Source organism: Thunnus albacares, chromosome 5 (assembly GCF_914725855.1).
Source record: "Thunnus albacares chromosome 5, fThuAlb1.1, whole genome shotgun sequence".
Lineage (NCBI taxonomy): Eukaryota > Metazoa > Chordata > Actinopteri > Scombriformes > Scombridae > Thunnus > Thunnus albacares.
In genome coordinates this window covers 16668517-16687848 of record NC_058110.1, presented here as the reverse complement: position 1 = coordinate 16687848, position 19332 = coordinate 16668517, and the positions used below count along the sequence as shown (strand labels likewise).

Here is a 19332-nt window from a genome sequence, read left to right as displayed (position 1 = left end):
CGTAATGAACCGGTTTGTGGAAATATTAGCTAGATTTAAACGTTGTCGTTGTTGTTGTTGTTTTCGTCCTCGGGCAAACATATTATCATTCCAGGCAGAAAGCTGACATTTATATGATTACAAAATTACATTTGAAGACACAACTTGCTGCTGGATAACACATGAAACCTTTTTTAACGTTTCCCTTAAAGTGATATAGCGTAATGTGAACGCCACACAGCTGGACGGTTACCATGGCAACCATGTTTCGTAATTAAAAGGGCATCAGTTTGTACTGTACACTCGTATTTTCAAATGATTGTTTAACTAAATACACTGTCACTTTTAAGTCACTGAAAAAGTACTATTACAGCTCTAGTGCGGTATCAGTTTTAGGCAGTAGATGGCAGTAGCGGCTGTGTGTGTCACTGACACTGTAAATTAATCCCATAGGCACAAATTAGTCTGAATGTTGAACAGTAGCAGGTAACAGGTAGCTATTATTAGCTGTATTCATCTGTCCTTTTGCTGTGTTTTCAGGTAAGAAAGCGGGCACACACGATGTACACATTAATGTCAAGTCTTTGTTCATGTGTGGTGGCATAATTTTATGTTAAACAGGTTGAAAATGAGTAAATTTAGCCAAACTTAGCTAAAATATTTTCTCTGGCTAGCTTTGTTTCTTGGTAAGGTTAAATTTATTATTTTTAAGTCTGTATTAGTTAATTACCTGTAAATGTTTAAGTAGTTATATTATGCTGTGTATTTAATTTATTCTGGCTGTTTATGATGTGAGTACAGCACTAAGACCTTACTGTGTTTTCAGGTCTGAACACAGCCTTAAGTCGTCATATGCTTCAACAGAAGTGCTTGTTGGATGGTCAAACAGTATCGGAAACCTACCTGCCCCACACCCTCCTAGCATCTGAATTGTGGCTGTTTCTGATCATTTTTGTCACTTTCCATAACTAACATAAACGACACGTAGCTAGGTGTGCTGAGGTGAGGTGAGTATGCAGGATTTTAACTTCTCTCTTAAGTTCTCTCTTGTCAGCTCTACTCCCTGTACAGATGAGTGCAACACTGCGAATGCCTTTGAGGAAAGACGTGCATCATTAACCTCCATTTGAGAGATTATCACGATTATCGCACTTCTCTATGACGGCAGGCTTGTCACCCCTCCTTTGAGTCTAACTGTTGGGAGCAACTATAAACACGTTTTTCCTTCAGATATGGTCAGGCAGCACATTGTACAAGCTTTTTAAGCATATTGTCGCCTTAAACTGGGAATACAGTGGTGGCTGTGTATCTGGTTTCAATGTTTTTCTGCCCCCTAGTGGCCAAAATTTGATTAAGGCAGCTTTAAGTAGAAGTGGCAGCACTACAATAGAGAAGTGCTGCACCACAAATAAAAGTGTTAAGTTAAGGAAATGTGAAGTATATCAAAAGACGAAGTCTGGTCCAGGTGGTAGGCTACTAATTTTGATTATCTGACATACTGTTGGGTATTTCAATTTATAGAAATACATCATGTTTTTGTTTTTTTAAATTCGATTCTTCTGAAAAGTAACAGCTGCCAGACAAATATTCATTATTCAGTATTTTTCTTAATAATACTGGCAAATCCAACAAAGTAATAAAAAATGAAAATGTAAAAAAATACACAAAATGAAAATAATAACATACAGTACAGTAATTGTAACCCTTGAGTCTCTTCTCTTGTTGCTGGAGGCTATTCCTCACTGCAGAACTAAACACCGGTGATGTTGGAGCTTGTATCCCATCATCTGGCCTCCTCCCCCTACTGATGCTGTGGCCTGCTGTTTATGCTGAGCAGGTCTGGATGTTACCACTGTTCACACACACACACACACATACACACACACTCCCCGCAGACAGGATTCATACAGCCGTAATTACACTCCTGCCACAGCTATAGGAAGTGGGGCGGCTGCGGGTGGGAAAAATGGAGGGTGTCTCAGCAGGCGGTGGGGAACAGCTCACTGAGGAGAGCTCAAAATCAACCATCCAAGGGCCACCACAGGGCCTAATTACCGAGTGAACATGACTAATGATGAAGCAGCGCTCTGATGGTGTTGTGTCCGAAGTGTGCAACCCTTGCCGCCCAATCAATCCAAGTCTCACTCCCAGGTGTATAAGTGTAGGTATAGCGGTGCGCTACCGCTGTGCATAGACCTCCCACAATGCTTTCTGCTCATAAACGACGCTTGGAGAGTGATGGAAAGCCTGTGGCGTGGAGCTCATATGTTCCCATGTCATGTGTCAACTATATAGATGTGTCGGTGTGTATATGTAGAGTTTGATTTCCATATGTCACAGATTGATGCAGTCCTGTATATATTTGCATAAACAGCTGATTTAGAGAGGGTGATTGGCCGTTTCCATGTGAGAACAAGCAGCTAGCCTATTTGCCAGTGATAACCGTGTCAATGTTTCCAGGTGACATGGGAGTGATCTCTTTAAATGTATTTTACAAGAGAGAAACAATCACTCTATGCAGTGATCCTCTCCTTTGAGATTTCTGCCTTGACTGATAGGAGTTACCCCCCAACCCCTCCCAACACACACACATCCACACACACACCCACACACAATCATGTTTTGATCACTTCAGAGGACATTACATTGACATTCATTTCCTGGGGACTTATCCTAACCTTAACCATAACCACCACATGCCTAACCCTAACCTACCACTAATGCTAATATAACTCTAAACTTAACTTTAAACAAAGTCTTCACCCTAAAATTAATGACTTATGTTAAGGGGACTTGCTTTCTGTCCCCTTAAGGGAGGCAAGTCTCTGCAAATGACTGTGTAAACAGATTTATGTGCCAACAACATGAGGAGTACCTGGACCACACACACACACACACACAATCGTGTTTCGATCACTTCAGAGGACATTACATTGACATTCATTTCCCGGAGACTTATCCTAACCTTAACCATAAGGACCACATACCTAACCCTAAACTTAACCGCTGGCCCCAAAATCAGCTTTTTCCCAATAGGGGACATGACTTTTGTCCCCAATTGGACAAGCCGTCCCCAGTTATCTGGTCTGAATTCTGAAATTTGTCCCCAAAAGTAGCCTATAACAGACAGAACACACACACACACACACACACATTCCCACAAAAATCTCCACAGCAGTTTACCTTTGAATTATTCGTCTGACAGGTTGAATTCCTCCACATTTCATCAGGTTGTTCAATCAGGAAAACGATGAATCGGAAGTAAAGCTCCCCTGGGAGAGCACAGAACACCTATACAGTCTCCCAGAGATGAATATACAGTGAAGGTGTGGAGGAAAAACAAACATCATTACAAATGAGGAACGAGGCTGTGACTGAAGCTGCAGGAGTTTGAGGAGCTGTCCAGATGCTGAAAGAGAACCAGACAGCCTTTCAATTAGAAATAAGAGCTGATGGCTCTGGAGGAACTGATGTAATTTTCTACACTGGGTGAGAATAAACCATTTATCCGCTGCAGGTGACGTAAAGGTGCAGCTTGAACATTTTATTTTGTCGTTAATTTGAGGCGATATTTTACTTCTGCAGGTTTCCATAGCTAGAAAATTGCACTTTAAATAACCGGCTCAATTTCATACACGACATTTCACCTATTAATTTATTAAATCAAACAAACAAAAAAAGGAAAAATACAACCTAAGGCAACATTCACGCCCCTCATTGCTTATTTATTTTCTGTTAGAAGCTCTTAAAACCAATTTGGAGCCAAATAACGATCCGTCCAGCCATATATCAATAGCTTGAATCTGCAACGAGTGTCAGTCGCAGCTCCGCTTGTAGGAGAATGCAGGCAGGGGGGGTGGAGTTCACAGCTTTTACTTTTCAGACGCTCCTCTGGCAGAAGAGCTCATTCTTTGCCTGGAAAACAGCGGAGTTAGCGCTGATGTGTCCTGGCATGTGATCCCAGTGTAGCCAAATCAAACGCCTCACCGCTGCAGCTTCCCATTAAACTTTCTATGCTGTTGCCCGTCCGATGGACAGCACTTAGGAGGTTTGTCTGGACCGTATCCGCTCCTGCTCGCTCGTCCACTGCGCTCCGGGTCTCCACCGTCGGCTCTCCAGGTTCAGAGGGACACTCGCGGCCCGGGGAGCTGGCCTGGGTCTCCCGCTAGCATGGAGGGAGACGTTATGGACAAAGTGGAAGCCACGGCGACGGTCCGTGACTTCGACCCCATCAGTGGGAGCATCCCGGCCACCAAAGTGGAGATCACCGTATCCTGCAGGTAAGTGCACCCCGGCGCTGCTGGTGCTGTGTCTGCGTCAGGTTTTGGGGAGCTCCGCGCGCTTTCGGTGCGTCTTGCTGTGAGAAGCATCACTGTTTGTGATGAATAATATGCCATTAAACATCTTAGTGCTGAAAAACCTAACTTAAACCTGAACCACGTTGAAAAAATTGTGAAGAATAGCTAGAAAAACTTTTAAAAAAAGATAACATTACTAAAGAAATATGAAGGTAAAATCGCCGCATCTGCTATAAAGACCTATAAGCATACAGATCTAATTGGAATAGGCCTATTTTAACATTTTTACAGACTTTTAGTTAGAATTAGAAATTCACACAGCACCTAATTGGCATTGCAGTAATGTCCAGCATTCCCCCAATCACAGACAAATGCTGTAAATCTGTCCATACCCAAACTTTTAAGCTTTTGATTATCCTGTTTATCGTAAATATTTAGTCTGTGGTGTCTATTTAGATATTTAGATAAATCCATATCTCCGTCAGCGTATCTCTTGTGTGTGTGTGTGTGTGTGTGTGTGTGTGTGTGTGTGTGTATGTGTGTGCGCCTGTGCGTGTGCGTGTGCGTGCGTGTGCTTTGCGCGCGCCTAGTCGCGTGCCACAGGAGATATCGCCGTAGAGTTTGTTGGCGTGCCTGAGAGGTTTCCCCTGAGGCAGTGTGTCAAGTGTGAACTGCTTGACAGGCGCCGAAAGCGACACTAGTTTGTTACAGAAACGCGAAGAACGAACACTTAATTGTTCCTCTCGTTTTCAATTGGCTTTCAACTGAACCCCCACAAAAAACCCCAAATACCACGAAGATGGCAAGTGGTTCGGCTTGATAGGGTGGGGCAGCGCTGGTTGCAGGTAGAGTCAGTGTATACAGTATACTGCTGCAACATATAGTGGGTTTATATAGGTCGACAAAAACAGTTGGTGCGGTTTTAAACAACATATCTCACTGAAATCGGTGTTAATTTGTGTTACAAAGATTTCCCCAGCTGTGCGTCATTTTGCCATAATTCACAGTGTTTGTACCTGCTGGCTATGTCAGTGCTGTATACATGTAAATGACGTGTTCTCATGTGCACTGCTGTCGATCCTATAGAGAGTTAAGGACTTAATATACATAACGCCACTGGAGAGAGAGATTTATTAACCAAACATCCTGCGGTCACCGTTTTTCTTCTCTCTCTCATCTGCATTCTTCTCAAAATCTCCATCCGCGCAGTCAGTTATCTGTAGGGGAAATTGATTGATTGCCTATCTTGTTGCAAAGGCTGCTTTGTCATCCACTTTGAAATTCTGTGGTTGAACAACAAACCCAACATTGCTGTTATCATGTAGCTGACCTTATAACCCATTTTGGATATTAATGAATTAGTCACATGTCTTTATGCAGTAGAGAGATTGAGAGACCAGCTATAAGAGGGGTATTTAGTTTGAAGAGGGTGAACAGTATTAAATCCTGTATAGGTCTACTTTAGGATTCTGTGTTTATGTAATAAAATATTCAGTTGTGAGTGTGTGTGTGTATGTGGCATGTATAAGCTGTGGACTTTATACTGTGTGGGGGGTCTTTCTTGTGTGTATGTACTGTATGTGTGTGTGTTTTATCCATAGTGGGGCATGTGTTGAGTAGCAGCTGGACTCATGTTGTTTCCCTCGTGGTGCACACAATTGTTTTTTTCCCTCAGACCTTCATACTTTAAGCTGGGGTCTGTGTTGATGCCCCCAGGCTCTGTCGATCTGCAGCTCCCTTGTTTGTCATTAATGTCTCTCCAAAACAAAGACTTGCTCCAGGACACGGTTTGATAGAGAAGAAAAAATCATTCCAGCTTTCACTGGGCCTTGAAACATTGTCTGCTTTAGATGCGAAGACTTCAGGTCCTATTTTCTTCTTTGTGACTCGTGGAAATTGCTACAGTAGCTCATGTTTGACCTCTGAGGACTGCTCAAAAGTTGAACATACAGTATATGAAATACACGGCCATGCATGCAGCCACTCCGCCCAGCTATCAGCAAGTGTGTATTTGGTCCATCCAAGAAACAATGGGTGTTATGTGGGTGAGAGGCACAGGCTCCACAACTCTGTGTAATTGATTTAGTAAGCCTGAGAGCTCTGAGATTGCAGCGCACATGGAATTGAATTGTGGCGTGCAGCCCTACAGGCATTCTCATAACCCTCTGCCAATATTACTGCAAGCCCCCCTGACAAACTGGAAGGACTGAAGCAGACAACCCCTTATCAAAACAAGTGCATATCACTGTGATAACATATTGCATGTGCTCTTATGGTTCTGATTGGTTTTACTCACAGGTCAGCCAGTGAGCCGAGCCCAAAGCATCTGCTTCTTAGCAGCGAGGGCGATACACTCAGCAATAAGATGGCTCTTCAAGCTCAAGTGGCCTGTATTCCTGCCAGTGAATACAGTTCAGTGGTTTAAGGCCAGTGATCCCCTGGTACTTTTACAGACTTGATCCCACCTCTTACGTGGCAGTAATGAGTGTGTTCATTAGTTAATATTTAAGCAACTCTAATGAATATTTCATAACTTGTCTATGCCATTTGCTACATCATGCTTTAATTATGAGCAAAGTAGTGCATGTGAATCCTGCTGGATTGTAGAATGTGCCCTTTCTATATCTCAGCTTACCAGACCGTCTCAGAGTTCCCATGTACAATGACTTTAGGGAAACTGGGGCTCCGTGGTTCCACTGTGATGCACACTTTTGGTAATGAATGTTGGAAAAATGTGCACACAGACAAAAACCACAACGCCCCTAAAGGCCTGACACATGGATCTTCATTTAATGAATGGAATTTTTTTCCCATGTTTCTCTTCACAGGTCCATGTGCGGGATGTTAGTAATGCTTTGTAAACACTCTGTTTACTGTATGTGCTGCTGTGACTACAGTGAGGGAATAGAATCCCTTGTAGTTGATAAGCTTGACAACCTTGACAAATCTTTACAACCCTTATCGCAACAAAATTATTTCTTGCTCCTGAAAGATTACTTTAAGGCATCTCATTTGTGACACAGGTATAATCTAGAAGAAAGTGAAGGGAAAGAAAATGGCATAATGATTTGATGAAAAGCCAAGATATAGACCCTGTATCATTCTAAGAACATGATATACGCTTTAGTCTAACAAAATGACCAGGCACAAGGACGTAGCTTGAATTTTTATTTCACTCCCATCCGCAAACAGATCAACAAAGGCCACATTATAGAAATTTACTGGCCCTCTGCAACGTGTCATAACACACCACAGGTATGCTATTAAACGTGGAATTGGCTGACAAAGCCACCCTCCCTTCCACTACGCTCAGCCTTCCACCTGACAGCTCGAACATCGAACTTTATCAGCCTCCATTGCCTATTTCATCAGGACGAAGGCACTGCTTCTTGGCCGTCCCCTCCTATTCTGTGCTGTTGCTTTGGAGCTCGCTGTAACCGTTCATTTGCAGTGATAGATTGGTCGGAGTAGCACTGCATCCAATCAATGCATTCCATAGCTGGGGGGATCTAACTCAACCAGGCCACTCTGTTCCCGAGGGATTCATTACCTGGTGAAACACACAAGGGGTCACATGACTGTCAGCATCCTGTGACAGATGCTTGCAGGAGAGGATCCCTGGCGTATGAGGCCACTGATTGCTGTTCCCCAGGGTCAATCTGAAAACTTGTGGCATGCTTCTTGATCTGAATTCCTCCTGAGGCAATCATCGCATGGGGGGGGGGCTCAGTGAAATCATCAGGACGATTAGGATGTGTGGCATCGCTGCTCGATCTGTCAAAAACAATTTCTTGAGCAGAGCAATTGGGATTCAAGCTGTGTAACCGACCTATTGTTCGATTATTTGACTGCGTTGCTGTGGCCTGTAACTCTGCTGTTGTTTTGTTAATAGCTGTTGATCTCATTCAGTCTTGGTTACCCATTTAATCAAACCCTGTGACCTGGTTTTTCCTGGTTGAAACATCCTTTTGTTTTGCCCTGGCAGAAAGCAAGTTTGAGTTGAACTAGTTTGCATTGTGCAAGAACATAAAATATTAATAACAGATCTCTCTGAGCAAGAAAGAAATTTCAATTTGCAGTGTTTTTACTGTGCCATTCTTTTCATATCGTGTTCTGGGTTAAGGCTGACCTCAGGCGAGCTTGCAGCTTTTATCTTGCAGGATGGCTCGTGTCTGTGAGTGATGTGTCGCATCTGTCTTGGGGATCGTGGCTGAGAGACATGAGCGCGCCAAGAGAGGCAGACTTTTTTTTTTTCTTCCAATTTTGGGGATGTTAAGATTGCAGCAGGCGAGTCTCACAGGTCGATGAAGCGGATAATTATGCATGAACCCCTGACACAGTGAAAATGAGTTTGGATCCCAGACACTTGGCTTGTGGTGGTGTCAGTGTTATTAATATATTCTCATTTGGGATGTATGACAGTAGAGGGGGATCCCATGGAAACACAGTTGTGGTGCAATGCCAGTGGTGTATGACGCTCTGCATGCCGCCTGTGTTGTCTGAAAGTGTTGATTGGAATGACAGGAAAAGTCAAGAGTGTTGTGTAGTGATAGGAAATCTAGACAGTCCCTCTTGGCTCAAACGTATCAAGCGGCTTTTGTCACTATTTTCAAGGAACCTTAAGGGTCAGCAAAGTATGTTAGTGGATTTTTGTGTCGGGGGATATTTGACCTAACATCACAGCTTGTCTGGGAAATGTGAGAGCGCTGGTGGCGGATTCGTACAAAGTGTGACAGGTTGCTCAGTCAAGACTTTACCACATTATGTTGCGTATGTTGAAGGTCTCTCTCATTGACAGTCTTAACTGCAGGCCTAAACAAGCTACTTATTGTCATCTTATTGTTGGCTCCGTAAAGTTGGGAATTCTTCTGTTTTGTACATTTGAGTGGATATGTTATACAGTAGCCAAAAGGGACATTTCTGCCTGTGTGGGTGAGTGTGTGTGTGTGTGTTTGCTACAAAACTGTGTATAGAGCTGAAACCTCAGGCTTGATAATACAAATACAATTAATTTCCACTGTAGGGAAATGGATTATCAGTCAAAATGTATTAATTGTTCAAGATAAACTTAATCACAAGCTGCAGAACTGAAATGGTTAGAGGCTTCTGTAGAAGCTGTGAGTTAGTCTGATTTCAAATTTGCTTGATTTTCTTTTCTTTTTCATGTTAAACGCCTTTAAATGGAACATGCAAAGCCGTATTTCTGACATCATCAGCCGAGCATGATATGATTGGTGTTCAAGTTGTGAGAACACAGTTTGCTAGTTGATAAAAAAGGTTCTAGAAATAGCTGATGATTTGAGTTTTCTACATATCAATGTAACAACAAAGTAATTGAAAGTTAAAAACGTGAAAAAAAGAACATTGATTGTGTCAGTTATATTAAGAAAGAAAAAAAAAACAGCTTACATCATGTCACAACCTGGCTCAAGGCTGGACAAAGCAGGGGAGACCACACAGTTTTAACTAAAAATAGATTTATTGTACATAACTAAGAGATAAATGAAACTAAACACAACCAAAACCAAAAATGGTGGAAGCCAGAGGAGAGAGGGCAAATGACTGACAGTCAGTCCAGGTGAGCTGAATCTCCCTGAAGACCCTTCACCCACCAGGCTCCGGCAGGTAGAGCACAAAGAGTCTGTCCAGAGAGGGTCGTCACACATCACCACTTGTATTTGAAGCTTTCAGAAAATTTCTATTTAGGCAGGTGCGAAGACCAGCCACATCAGTGAGTTCAAACAGTCACACATCCATTTGAGGCGACTTAAATTGGGCAGACACAGTACGGATTAAACCCAATTTTAACCCCAAATTGGTCGCCCTTGGTTAAGTTTAGAACCGGGATGAATTTCTGTTAGATTGGATGCTTGACGTGCAGTTTGAGGGGGTCTTGGTGACTGATAAATTGTTTGAGCATTTCTTTTTCTTTCTTCATTGTGTGATTTCCCACATGCCTGCTGTCAGAGGATGCGTTTAACACTGTAGTGAGCTTGTCTTACTTTTATTGGCGTAGTATTTTACATGTTGTAGCTAAGTCTTGACTGTGATCAGAGACAGATCGTATTGTCTGCGTCTTCTAGTCATCTGGGGCAGCACCAATTAAACAGCTCAATTTCTCTATTTCCACCCTGTATGGTGTGCTCACAGCTATCTCATCCCTCACTAATATTATTAGTGTTATACTCAGAGAGTTTCTTTGTATGCTTTATCATCATGATCACTATTGAGATTGACCCTGCTCTCTCCACTTCACACCTCACTGAATCCACACAGTTTTTTTTTTCTGAAGTGCTTCACATTGCCAGTCTGTGAAGTACACAGTTAGCGTGTTCAAAGATATTTGCAGCGATGGAAAGATGAGGGGAAATTGGCGGGAATTCACAGTAGGCTAAGTGCAAAGTATTCTGCCAGGGTTATAACAGCCACATAGTATCAGTATGCACATCTCTCCCAGCTCCTTGCAAAAGAACACCCTTTCTCTGCACAAATCCCGAGCTGTCACAGTGTGCAATTAGCAGTGATATTATTCCCAGGTCGGACATTGGTCACACACCAAAAGCCAAACCGAACCAGGGACTCACAGCATATGTGCAATCTCATTTATTATACTACCAGAAGAGCAGTTTTATGACTGAGATTCTGTCACTTCTTACGAGACGGCCGCCCAGGGAGTGCTCTGCTGCTGGTATTGTCGACCTGGAGAGATCGCAGGTGGAACAAAAACTGAATAATTAAACAGATGGAGGAGGAGAAGACACCTGGTGCCATCACAGTGAAGGTCAGCAGATGGCTCTGTCACTAATAAAGGGACCAGATTGCGTGTTGCATGTAATGGGGGGGAGGTTTTAAGATCCAGACAAAAGCAACATTCCTCTGTATCATCATCTGTCACCTTCCGAGGAATTCTGTTATGCAATTCAGGCAGAGAGGCACATTTCCAGTAATTAAATGCAGAAGTTCAGCAGATTTTATCAGCTGTTGTTTTAATTTGTTGTCTTTAATTTCAGCGGAGGTGCTCCTTACACGCCTGTATCTGATGACCTTTCCTGCATAATGTACTGTAAATACGTTTTTTCTGAATTACAAAATACCCTCAAGGAAAGTGGGAATATTTCTGTCTGACTAATGTGATTCCTCCAGTTTATAAAGGGTCAGCTGCCCTCTGCAGAAGCATATAGCTCCCCCGTTTGGTTCTCTGACTCTTTGACCCCTGAGAAGCTGCTTAAGGGTATATTAGACAAAAAGTAGAACTACTGACTCTGGGAATACAGTGTCTGTCCTCAGTCAAAGGAGAGAGGGCCATAGGGCAAGAGTGAAAGTGAAGTGACAGAGCAGACTTGAAAATTCAAACCATCCTTTATGTTCTCCTCCCAGCCATCTCCCGTTGTCTCTAATGTAATATAGAGTCTTGCCTTCCTCTAACCCAGTCAGAGACTTGACTTTCAAGCTTGCATTTTCGTGTCCTTCTAAGAGCCAATGAGGCAGCAGCTCATACTGGAATTTGCCAGCCAGATTCAAGACTATTTAAAACCACTTTCTGCTGAATTAGATGCTATTTCTCCAAGGTGCCAATTATGATTTCGACAACTCCAAGAAAGTGGTGGAGAATTAAGGGACTGCTGACAATAAGGCACTAGGGGTGCAGGAATTAATTCCCGCATTTCTCACTTTAATGATCAGCCACATGGACCAAGGAGCTGCTGAAATATCTCCAGGGGCCTGACCGAGAGGGAGCGTGTGCTCCTTATATATTCCTTGAAATTAGAGTTTAACAGCCAACCATATTTTAGAGGTCAAACCTCCTTCACACTTGGCCGGCAGTAGAAACATTTATCAATTTTTTGGCCAAACTAAACACTTTTTTGGCACATTTACACAGCCAGAGAGAGTTAGCAGATTTGATTGCAGAGCACATACAGAGCTTGTTTGACACTAATTCAACGTTCAAAGGCTTTCAACAGCTTTCCCAGGTACTGCCTTACTTATTAATTAAAGTGTGCATAATCAATAACTGCAAGCTTAATTCACTGATGAATAAACAAACATTACTTTGTTATAGATGATTAGGTAGAGAAAGAAAGCTATTAAACTGATCTTCTTTCTTTCTCAAGTGGAATTGAATTCTATTTCTTGTAGTTTTGTTTGTTCTACATCTAATAATACTTTCCAGACTCTTGCTTCATATGTGATAAAATATTAAATGCTCCGGTGACAAGAGATTATTGCACTCAGAGTTTTAATGAAGGTGGTGAGATCAAGAGGAATAAGAAAAGTCATGTTTGCCATCATTCACGTCATTTCAAATTAGATGGTCAAAGTGCCACGGTATGAAACAAGGCCAATACATGAGAAGTGGCTGGTTCAAATTACTTTTGTCCTACTTTCATTGAACTTCATCTTCATCAACAAACTTTTCCTACATCAGGTTTCGGGATAATGATCCTCTATTATCCCATTGAGATGTGTAGAGAGAAGGAGTTAACTTTTGAAATAGGCAGCGTTACTTCAACGAGAGCAGATGGATTAACTGAGATGTTAATACCCATCCTGTGGCACCCTTGTGTGTACTCTGGCCATGTGCACAGTAAGATGTTGGATTAATTTGAATGGGTTTATAAATCTGTATACCAATTATTTCCTCCTGGAGTAAAAAATGTTCTGTGAGAGCAAAATGAGGTTCAACATCTCAAATGATGGCTTGTTTTCTGCAGTAATGTGCAAAAGTGAAACAGGATGTTATGTTTTCCTATTTTCCTTTTTCCATGTGGCTCATTCTGTTTTGCACAGAGAGATGGGATGAGGTGATGGACAAGCTAATTGTCAGAGGGTAATGGATGCCAGACAGTAACAGGTGGATACAAAGAGGCAGTTAGTCATGGACGGATTTGTTATCTCCAGTGATAATTACACTGACAATGTTCCAACTGTAGTCAGGTCAGCCCAAGGCTAATACCCAGCAAAGCTGCATCTTTTATCCCCCCACGTATCCCTGTGACAGAAGATTTTGTGTCCAAGAATTCAGAATTACATGTACATGAATGATTTCCTGTTGCTTGGATTCAGTCCTGAAATCTCATCTATATTCATTGAATTCCTGCTTTCCCTTAAGGGCATGAGGATTGTTCTGAGCTGCATGCAAGTTATTTATTGACACGGCGAGAGCTAAAAAAACTAGAAACAAGACATATTTATTGGCTTTTGCATTCACTGACGTGCTAATGAATTCACTGAAACCATCTGGAATAAGGTTTCTCATCTAAAATATTGAATGAAGTAGCTGATAGTGGGTCCCATTTATAGCACTGTCTTTAGGTTTTAAAGGTAATATTTGCTGTATTCGATCGTACAGTGGCAGAGGGAAAGAAAGGGAATGTCTTTTTTCGGGAAATTTCCCTCCATCTCCCAAAAACCACACATATTCCAGCCTGGAAGAGGCTAAAAATAAAGACTGCATGAATAATATTAATGCTGATTGCGACTCTTATCTTGAATGAGTCAGTGAGCCAATCAGAGAGTATGGCTGCTTGAAAAGGTTTGGATGATGATCAGTGAACTGGATAGCTCCTCCACCGTGAACAAGGTTGTGTTTTATATGAGGATTCAGGGTGTGGGGAAATACTATTGTAGGTATCCTGATATGCAATAGTAGCTTTTTTTTTTTTATTGTAGTTCAGACTGAGGGAGACTGAATGAGAACTGTTCTGAATATGTGTAACATCTGTAGATATACTGCTTTACGAGAAGTGGATCAAATCCATAACATTATGAGCACAAGGCTGCAGTGACTCCAGGATGCTCTCATGCATGCTAAATGAGCTTTGAATCTAACCTAGGCAATGTGGATGCATATTGACTGTATTGATGGTACCATGTTGTTTTGAATGGTGAAATAAGTCTTCATATATAGTTTGTGTTGTGGCTTGTTTTGTACCCTGAGGCCAAACCCACCAAAGCAAAAACAGTTTGGCTGTACGTTCACTTTGCAGTACTGCAATGCTGCATCAGATGGGTTTACTGTCAGCTCTGACGCAGTCTTGTCAGTCTGTCTTCAAGGTTGTCATGGGTGTATTAAGGGAACTTTTTGCACATGCCACATATGCATTTGAGTTAGAGCTGCAACTAATTTTATTTTCAGTTATTTTTAATCTGCAAATCATTTTCTCAATTAATTGGACAATAAAATATCAGACTGTGTCAAATCAGATAAGGTTGTTGCAGCACCTTCTCAGATTTTGTTCAAACCTTGTCTATATCATGAATGAGTCCCAAAACCAAGCCCTGTAAAATATTTCTGTTCAGATCCTATGTTTTCATATTTTTTCAGTCCTTGATATGAATTCATTTTTACAGCCTCAAAAACGCCTTAGCTGGGAAGCCATGTTTGGGCATTAACATCTTGACAAGTATTGTTCCTAGCCTCACTAAACTTTGTAGGATGGAAGACAAGCATGTGTTCTGTATGCCAAAACCATTAAAAGCTTGTACTGCATGCAGGGTTCTACAAACCCACATTTTTGCAGCAATACGACATCAATCATTATTTTTCTGCAAATATAGTCTTTTATTAATTTTGTGCCAATATTTGAGGTCTCTGCCACCAATGGACATGAAAATATTATGAATAAAACAAAGGCGTGGTAGCATATTTTGGTCATTTTCATAGGACCAAAATGGTATGTGGGGTAGCTAGTAGGACCATAAAAATGTACATGGAAATTGCTTGATGTATGGTTGTTAAGGGTGCAAAGTGCCAATGTCATACAAAAATAGACACAGATTCAAGAGATATTTTACCTATGGCAGAAAAACATCCATTTCAGGATTACATTTTTTTGCCTCATTATCTCCATGATTAATTGTAAGAAATAAAGGATAAACATGTTTTCAGTACGTTCATTGGAATAGAGGGCATTTGAGATGGGAATTATGTCTTTGGTAAGGTCCTGGATATTGAAAGTAAGTGAAATATTTTGATAAATCCTGTGGTATAAGGAGGAATAAGTGGTATCCGAAATGTTCTTCTCAGCTCCAGTGGGAGTATTTAAGTGTGTTTCCACATAAATGGTTGGATGTGTTTATAGATTATTTTTTAATGACCTATAGTAAAATGAGTTAAAATTTTGTCTTTAACTAAGTGTATTTATCTATGAAGGAAACATGGAAGGACATTGGCACTTTGTATACTAAATGATCATACATTAAGCTATTTCCACATACATTTTCATGTTCCTACTAGCTACCCCACATACCATTTTGGTCCTATGAAAATTACAGAAAAATGCTACCACGCTTTGTTTTATTCATAATATCTTCATGTTAATTAGTGGTAGAGCAGTCAAATATTGGCACAAAATTAATAAAAGATTGTATTTGAAGAAAAAATAATAATTGATACCATATGGGTGTGAAAAAATGGTTTTATAATACCCTCAATATCACTCTCATGGAGGAATGTGGCACTATTTTCCAAATCTAGGGTATTATAGAAAACCAATAGGCATGCAGTATAAACTTTTAATGGTTCAATCATACTTGGAACATGTTTGTCTTCCATCCTACAAAGTTTGGTAAGGCTAGAAATAGGGGTGTCGCGATATACTAGTATTGACAATAAGTGTGATATTTAAAAAATGAAATATTAATATCATGTTAATGATACACATATGATAATATCGTATAAATAATCCAGAGTTTACAGCTCTGATCAGTCTGATCTCCGGCTGTGATTGGAAACTGCAGCCTTCAGCCACAGTGACGTCGGGTTGCGTTTCTCCAAAAGTTGGAGTTGGCTCAACTCTCCGGCCGCAGTCCGGTGGGGCACTGCAGCAGCCAAAACAGCCGCAGCCGAAACGCACTAGCCCCATTCAAATGAATGAATGGGAGGACTGACGTTTTCGCCGCACCGTCTGATTTGGTCTGAATACACATTATTACATCAATAAATATCCATGGATGGCTGTTGCATCATTTCAAATTAGCCGGCAGATATCCTAATCCTCCAATGTGTTGTCCATCATAACTCGCGTTTGCATGTAAACCACATTAGCCACACCTTGGTATCAAAATGGCTACTGCACTCTGACCTTTCAATTGACACCTCACTTGACCCAATAGGGGCTTCCATGTCCTATCCACAGCCTACAATAGCGAACGAGTGTCCGCATTGAAAGGAGGTGCCTGCCCCTCTTCTTTCATATAAAGACCAAGCCAATAGGAACAGATTCTCCTGATGACTGGGGCATCAAATAGCAAATGAAATTCTGAAAATGACCATATGCTGCTTTATTGCTTTTTATAAAGCCACAACATGGAAATTATGTGAATATAAATAGTTTGCTGTGATTAACTTTTATATGAACTCCTTTTCCACCATAGCACTGGTTTTGACTTTTTTGACTATTTTTATGCACAAAGGTAGCACTATAATGTGTTTATGTTTCAGTTACTCTGAAGCAGGGGTTATTTGGTGTCTCTAAATGGCCTTTTTCTGAAGACACCTAGACATACCCTCAGAAAAACGTGTTAAATATTAATTTTCTGTGGTATTGTTGTTACATTTGAACTTGGACTAGGTAAGGCTCCATGCTGTTGTCCCATTGTATTTTCCAGCTAATAAGTCACAGCTATAGGTCATCTGCAGGTATCTGTTTGAAAAAAATATTCAGGCAGAAATAGAAACCTTATACTTCTGTGTGTTCAAAATCCTTTCAAACCTTGTACAGTTATGGTTACTGACTCTCTCTCCACCTCCCTACACTCATATTTTGAGTGCAGTTCATTTGCCAGAAAAGAGGCAAAACGCACATTAAACAAAGTCAAAGATGATTCGACTGAAAGCTTTTTTTTTTCAAATTTTCTATAGATATCGCGATGATATCGTTATCATGAATTCTTCGTTGTGACAGTCCTAGCTAGGAATAACACTTTTCAAGATATTAATGCTCAAACTTGGCTTCCCAGATAAGGCGTTTTTGAGAATGTAAAAATTAAAAAAATATCAAATGGCCAAAAAGATATAAAAACATCGGAATTGAACAAAAATATTTTTAAAGGCCTTAGTTTTGACATGGTGTTGCAAATACTTTTCTGGATTCTGTCTGATTTGGCATGGGATGACCCCCTTCACAATTTCCCAGAGCTTAAGGTGATGTCTTCAAACTATTTTTGTCTGACCAACAGTCCAAATCACGAACATATCCAGTTTACAATAATTCAAGACAAAATCCTCACATTTGATAAGCTACAGCCACAAAATGTTTGCCATTTTTGCTTGAAAGAGTACTAAATAGATTATCAGAATATTTTTTTTGGTCTATTAATTAATTGACAAATCTTTGCAGCTCTAATCAGAGTTCTCTGGTTGAGTGGTGACTCCCTTCACACATGAATGCTGCCATGATAATCTTCTTTGAGGCTTTTTGATTTTTATTGGAACTAATGGCTCAAATTATGATAATACAATATATTTTCTTAATGTGTATTATCCATGGTATCATGGCATATGTAATGATGATATTTTGGGAAAAGTCTCTGTCATGTGACCTGTAATTCTGGCTGTGAACATTATGCCAAAATACCTGCACAACCTGGTGCTGTTCCTGGGACCTTTGAAATGTTGTCCCTCCTTTGCTGCATGAATTCAACAGCCAAAATATTATATAAAGCCAAAATATCATATAAAAACTTAATGAAGAATAACCAAAGTAACTAAATCACCATTCAAAAACCAATCATAACAACAGGTCCTATTTGGTTGTAGCAGCAACTTCAGTATTTGTCACACACCAATGTACTATTCAACTATGGCATATTTCTGTTGATTAGTTACCTACATAAAATACATACATATATACATATATATGTATGTGGAGGAGAGATGCTGTTCAGTGTGTTTGGTCCTGTTTGTTTAACTGTTTGATTGTTTCTTAGCAGCATTTCTCCAAAGTCAACAGATTTGAATGAAATTTGGTGGAAAGTTAGGCCATAGGCTAAAGAACTAGTGCATACATCATATCCAGGTGCCCATTTAGGAACTCTTTCAGGAATACTTCATTTTGAGGTGGACAATTGTGAACATTTTTGCTGTTTTGTCCTGAACTACTGCACAAAAAAATCTGGAATGACAATGTCAATCATTTTCTCTCATAAGAATAACTGTAGAGGATTATGCAGCCTTGGTGAAATATGCACCCCGAATTCTTTGAAGTGGCAAACAGTTATAAGTAGCACCCATGTTTTTACATCTACCTCTGTGTCCTCTGTGTCCTTTTACTGTGCTTTAATGAGGTTATTGTACTGCTCACTTGGAAAATTCAAGGACAATATGGTTTATGAGAAGATAAGTGTGGTTTTGAATTACCTTGCAATTATCCTGTAGTTCTTTGCTATGGGATTTTTTGATCAAACTCCATAAGACTGGAAGCATTTACATATGGGACACCTTACACACCTTACAGAAGATGGAATTTCCCAACTGTTACGCCGCATTAATTAGACTTACATAAACACATGCTGGACTCAAATGGAATTTTGATGTGTAACCGTCCTTCCTTCTCTTACAGGAATCTCTTGGACCGAGACACTTTCTCCAAATCCGACCCATGTAAGTTCTCAGCTTTTTATGATGCTACTTGCAGCTTAGCTTTTCCTGTGGGAAATTTTACCCAGAATACAGTTAATTGATACCTCCTCTCCTTTTGCGAAGATTTACTTTTTTACTTTCGCTGAGCTTAACTTTGATTCAGTTTACTCTGCTATTTCAAAGTGTTCCTTCAATAACTGCATATCATTTGCACAGTAATGTGACAACCTTTCCACACTGAGAGCTACAGAAAGTACCTTAATGCATGCAGGGTATAAACGCTAGCCTTTGAATACAAATGGCTTTTGGTCTTTTGGTGAGACACATGGGGAGCCGCCATAAAGGCATTTTCTTTGATACTCCCTGCAGGATAGAGAATGGAGGAGACATTTAACATAATAGGGAGGAGGTTCGAGCCCTTTGTGTAAATAACCTACTGGGAAAATATCATACTCGCCCTGTTTTGTATTC

General features: G+C 40.7%; 1 protein-coding gene across 5 annotated transcripts in view; it reads left to right on the top strand.

The window, feature by feature from the left end:
- Positions 1-8: 8 nt before the first annotated feature.
- Positions 9-19332, top strand: part of cpne5a (copine Va) — an 85399-nt gene continuing 66075 nt past the window's right edge. For 2 of the 5 annotated variants that reach the window (XM_044351329.1, XM_044351326.1), the window contains exons 1-5: positions 9-519; positions 806-986; positions 1711-1816; positions 3210-4259; positions 18842-18882. In XM_044351329.1, coding sequence (XP_044207264.1) covers positions 4150-4259; positions 18842-18882 — 151 coding nt within the window. In that variant the 5' untranslated portion in view covers positions 9-519; positions 806-986; positions 1711-1816; positions 3210-4149. Of the gene's footprint in view, positions 520-805; positions 987-1710; positions 1817-3184; positions 4260-18841; positions 18883-19332 lie in introns of all 5 variants that reach the window. The other 3 variants (XM_044351328.1, XM_044351327.1, XM_044351330.1) reach the window with 3 other exon arrangements.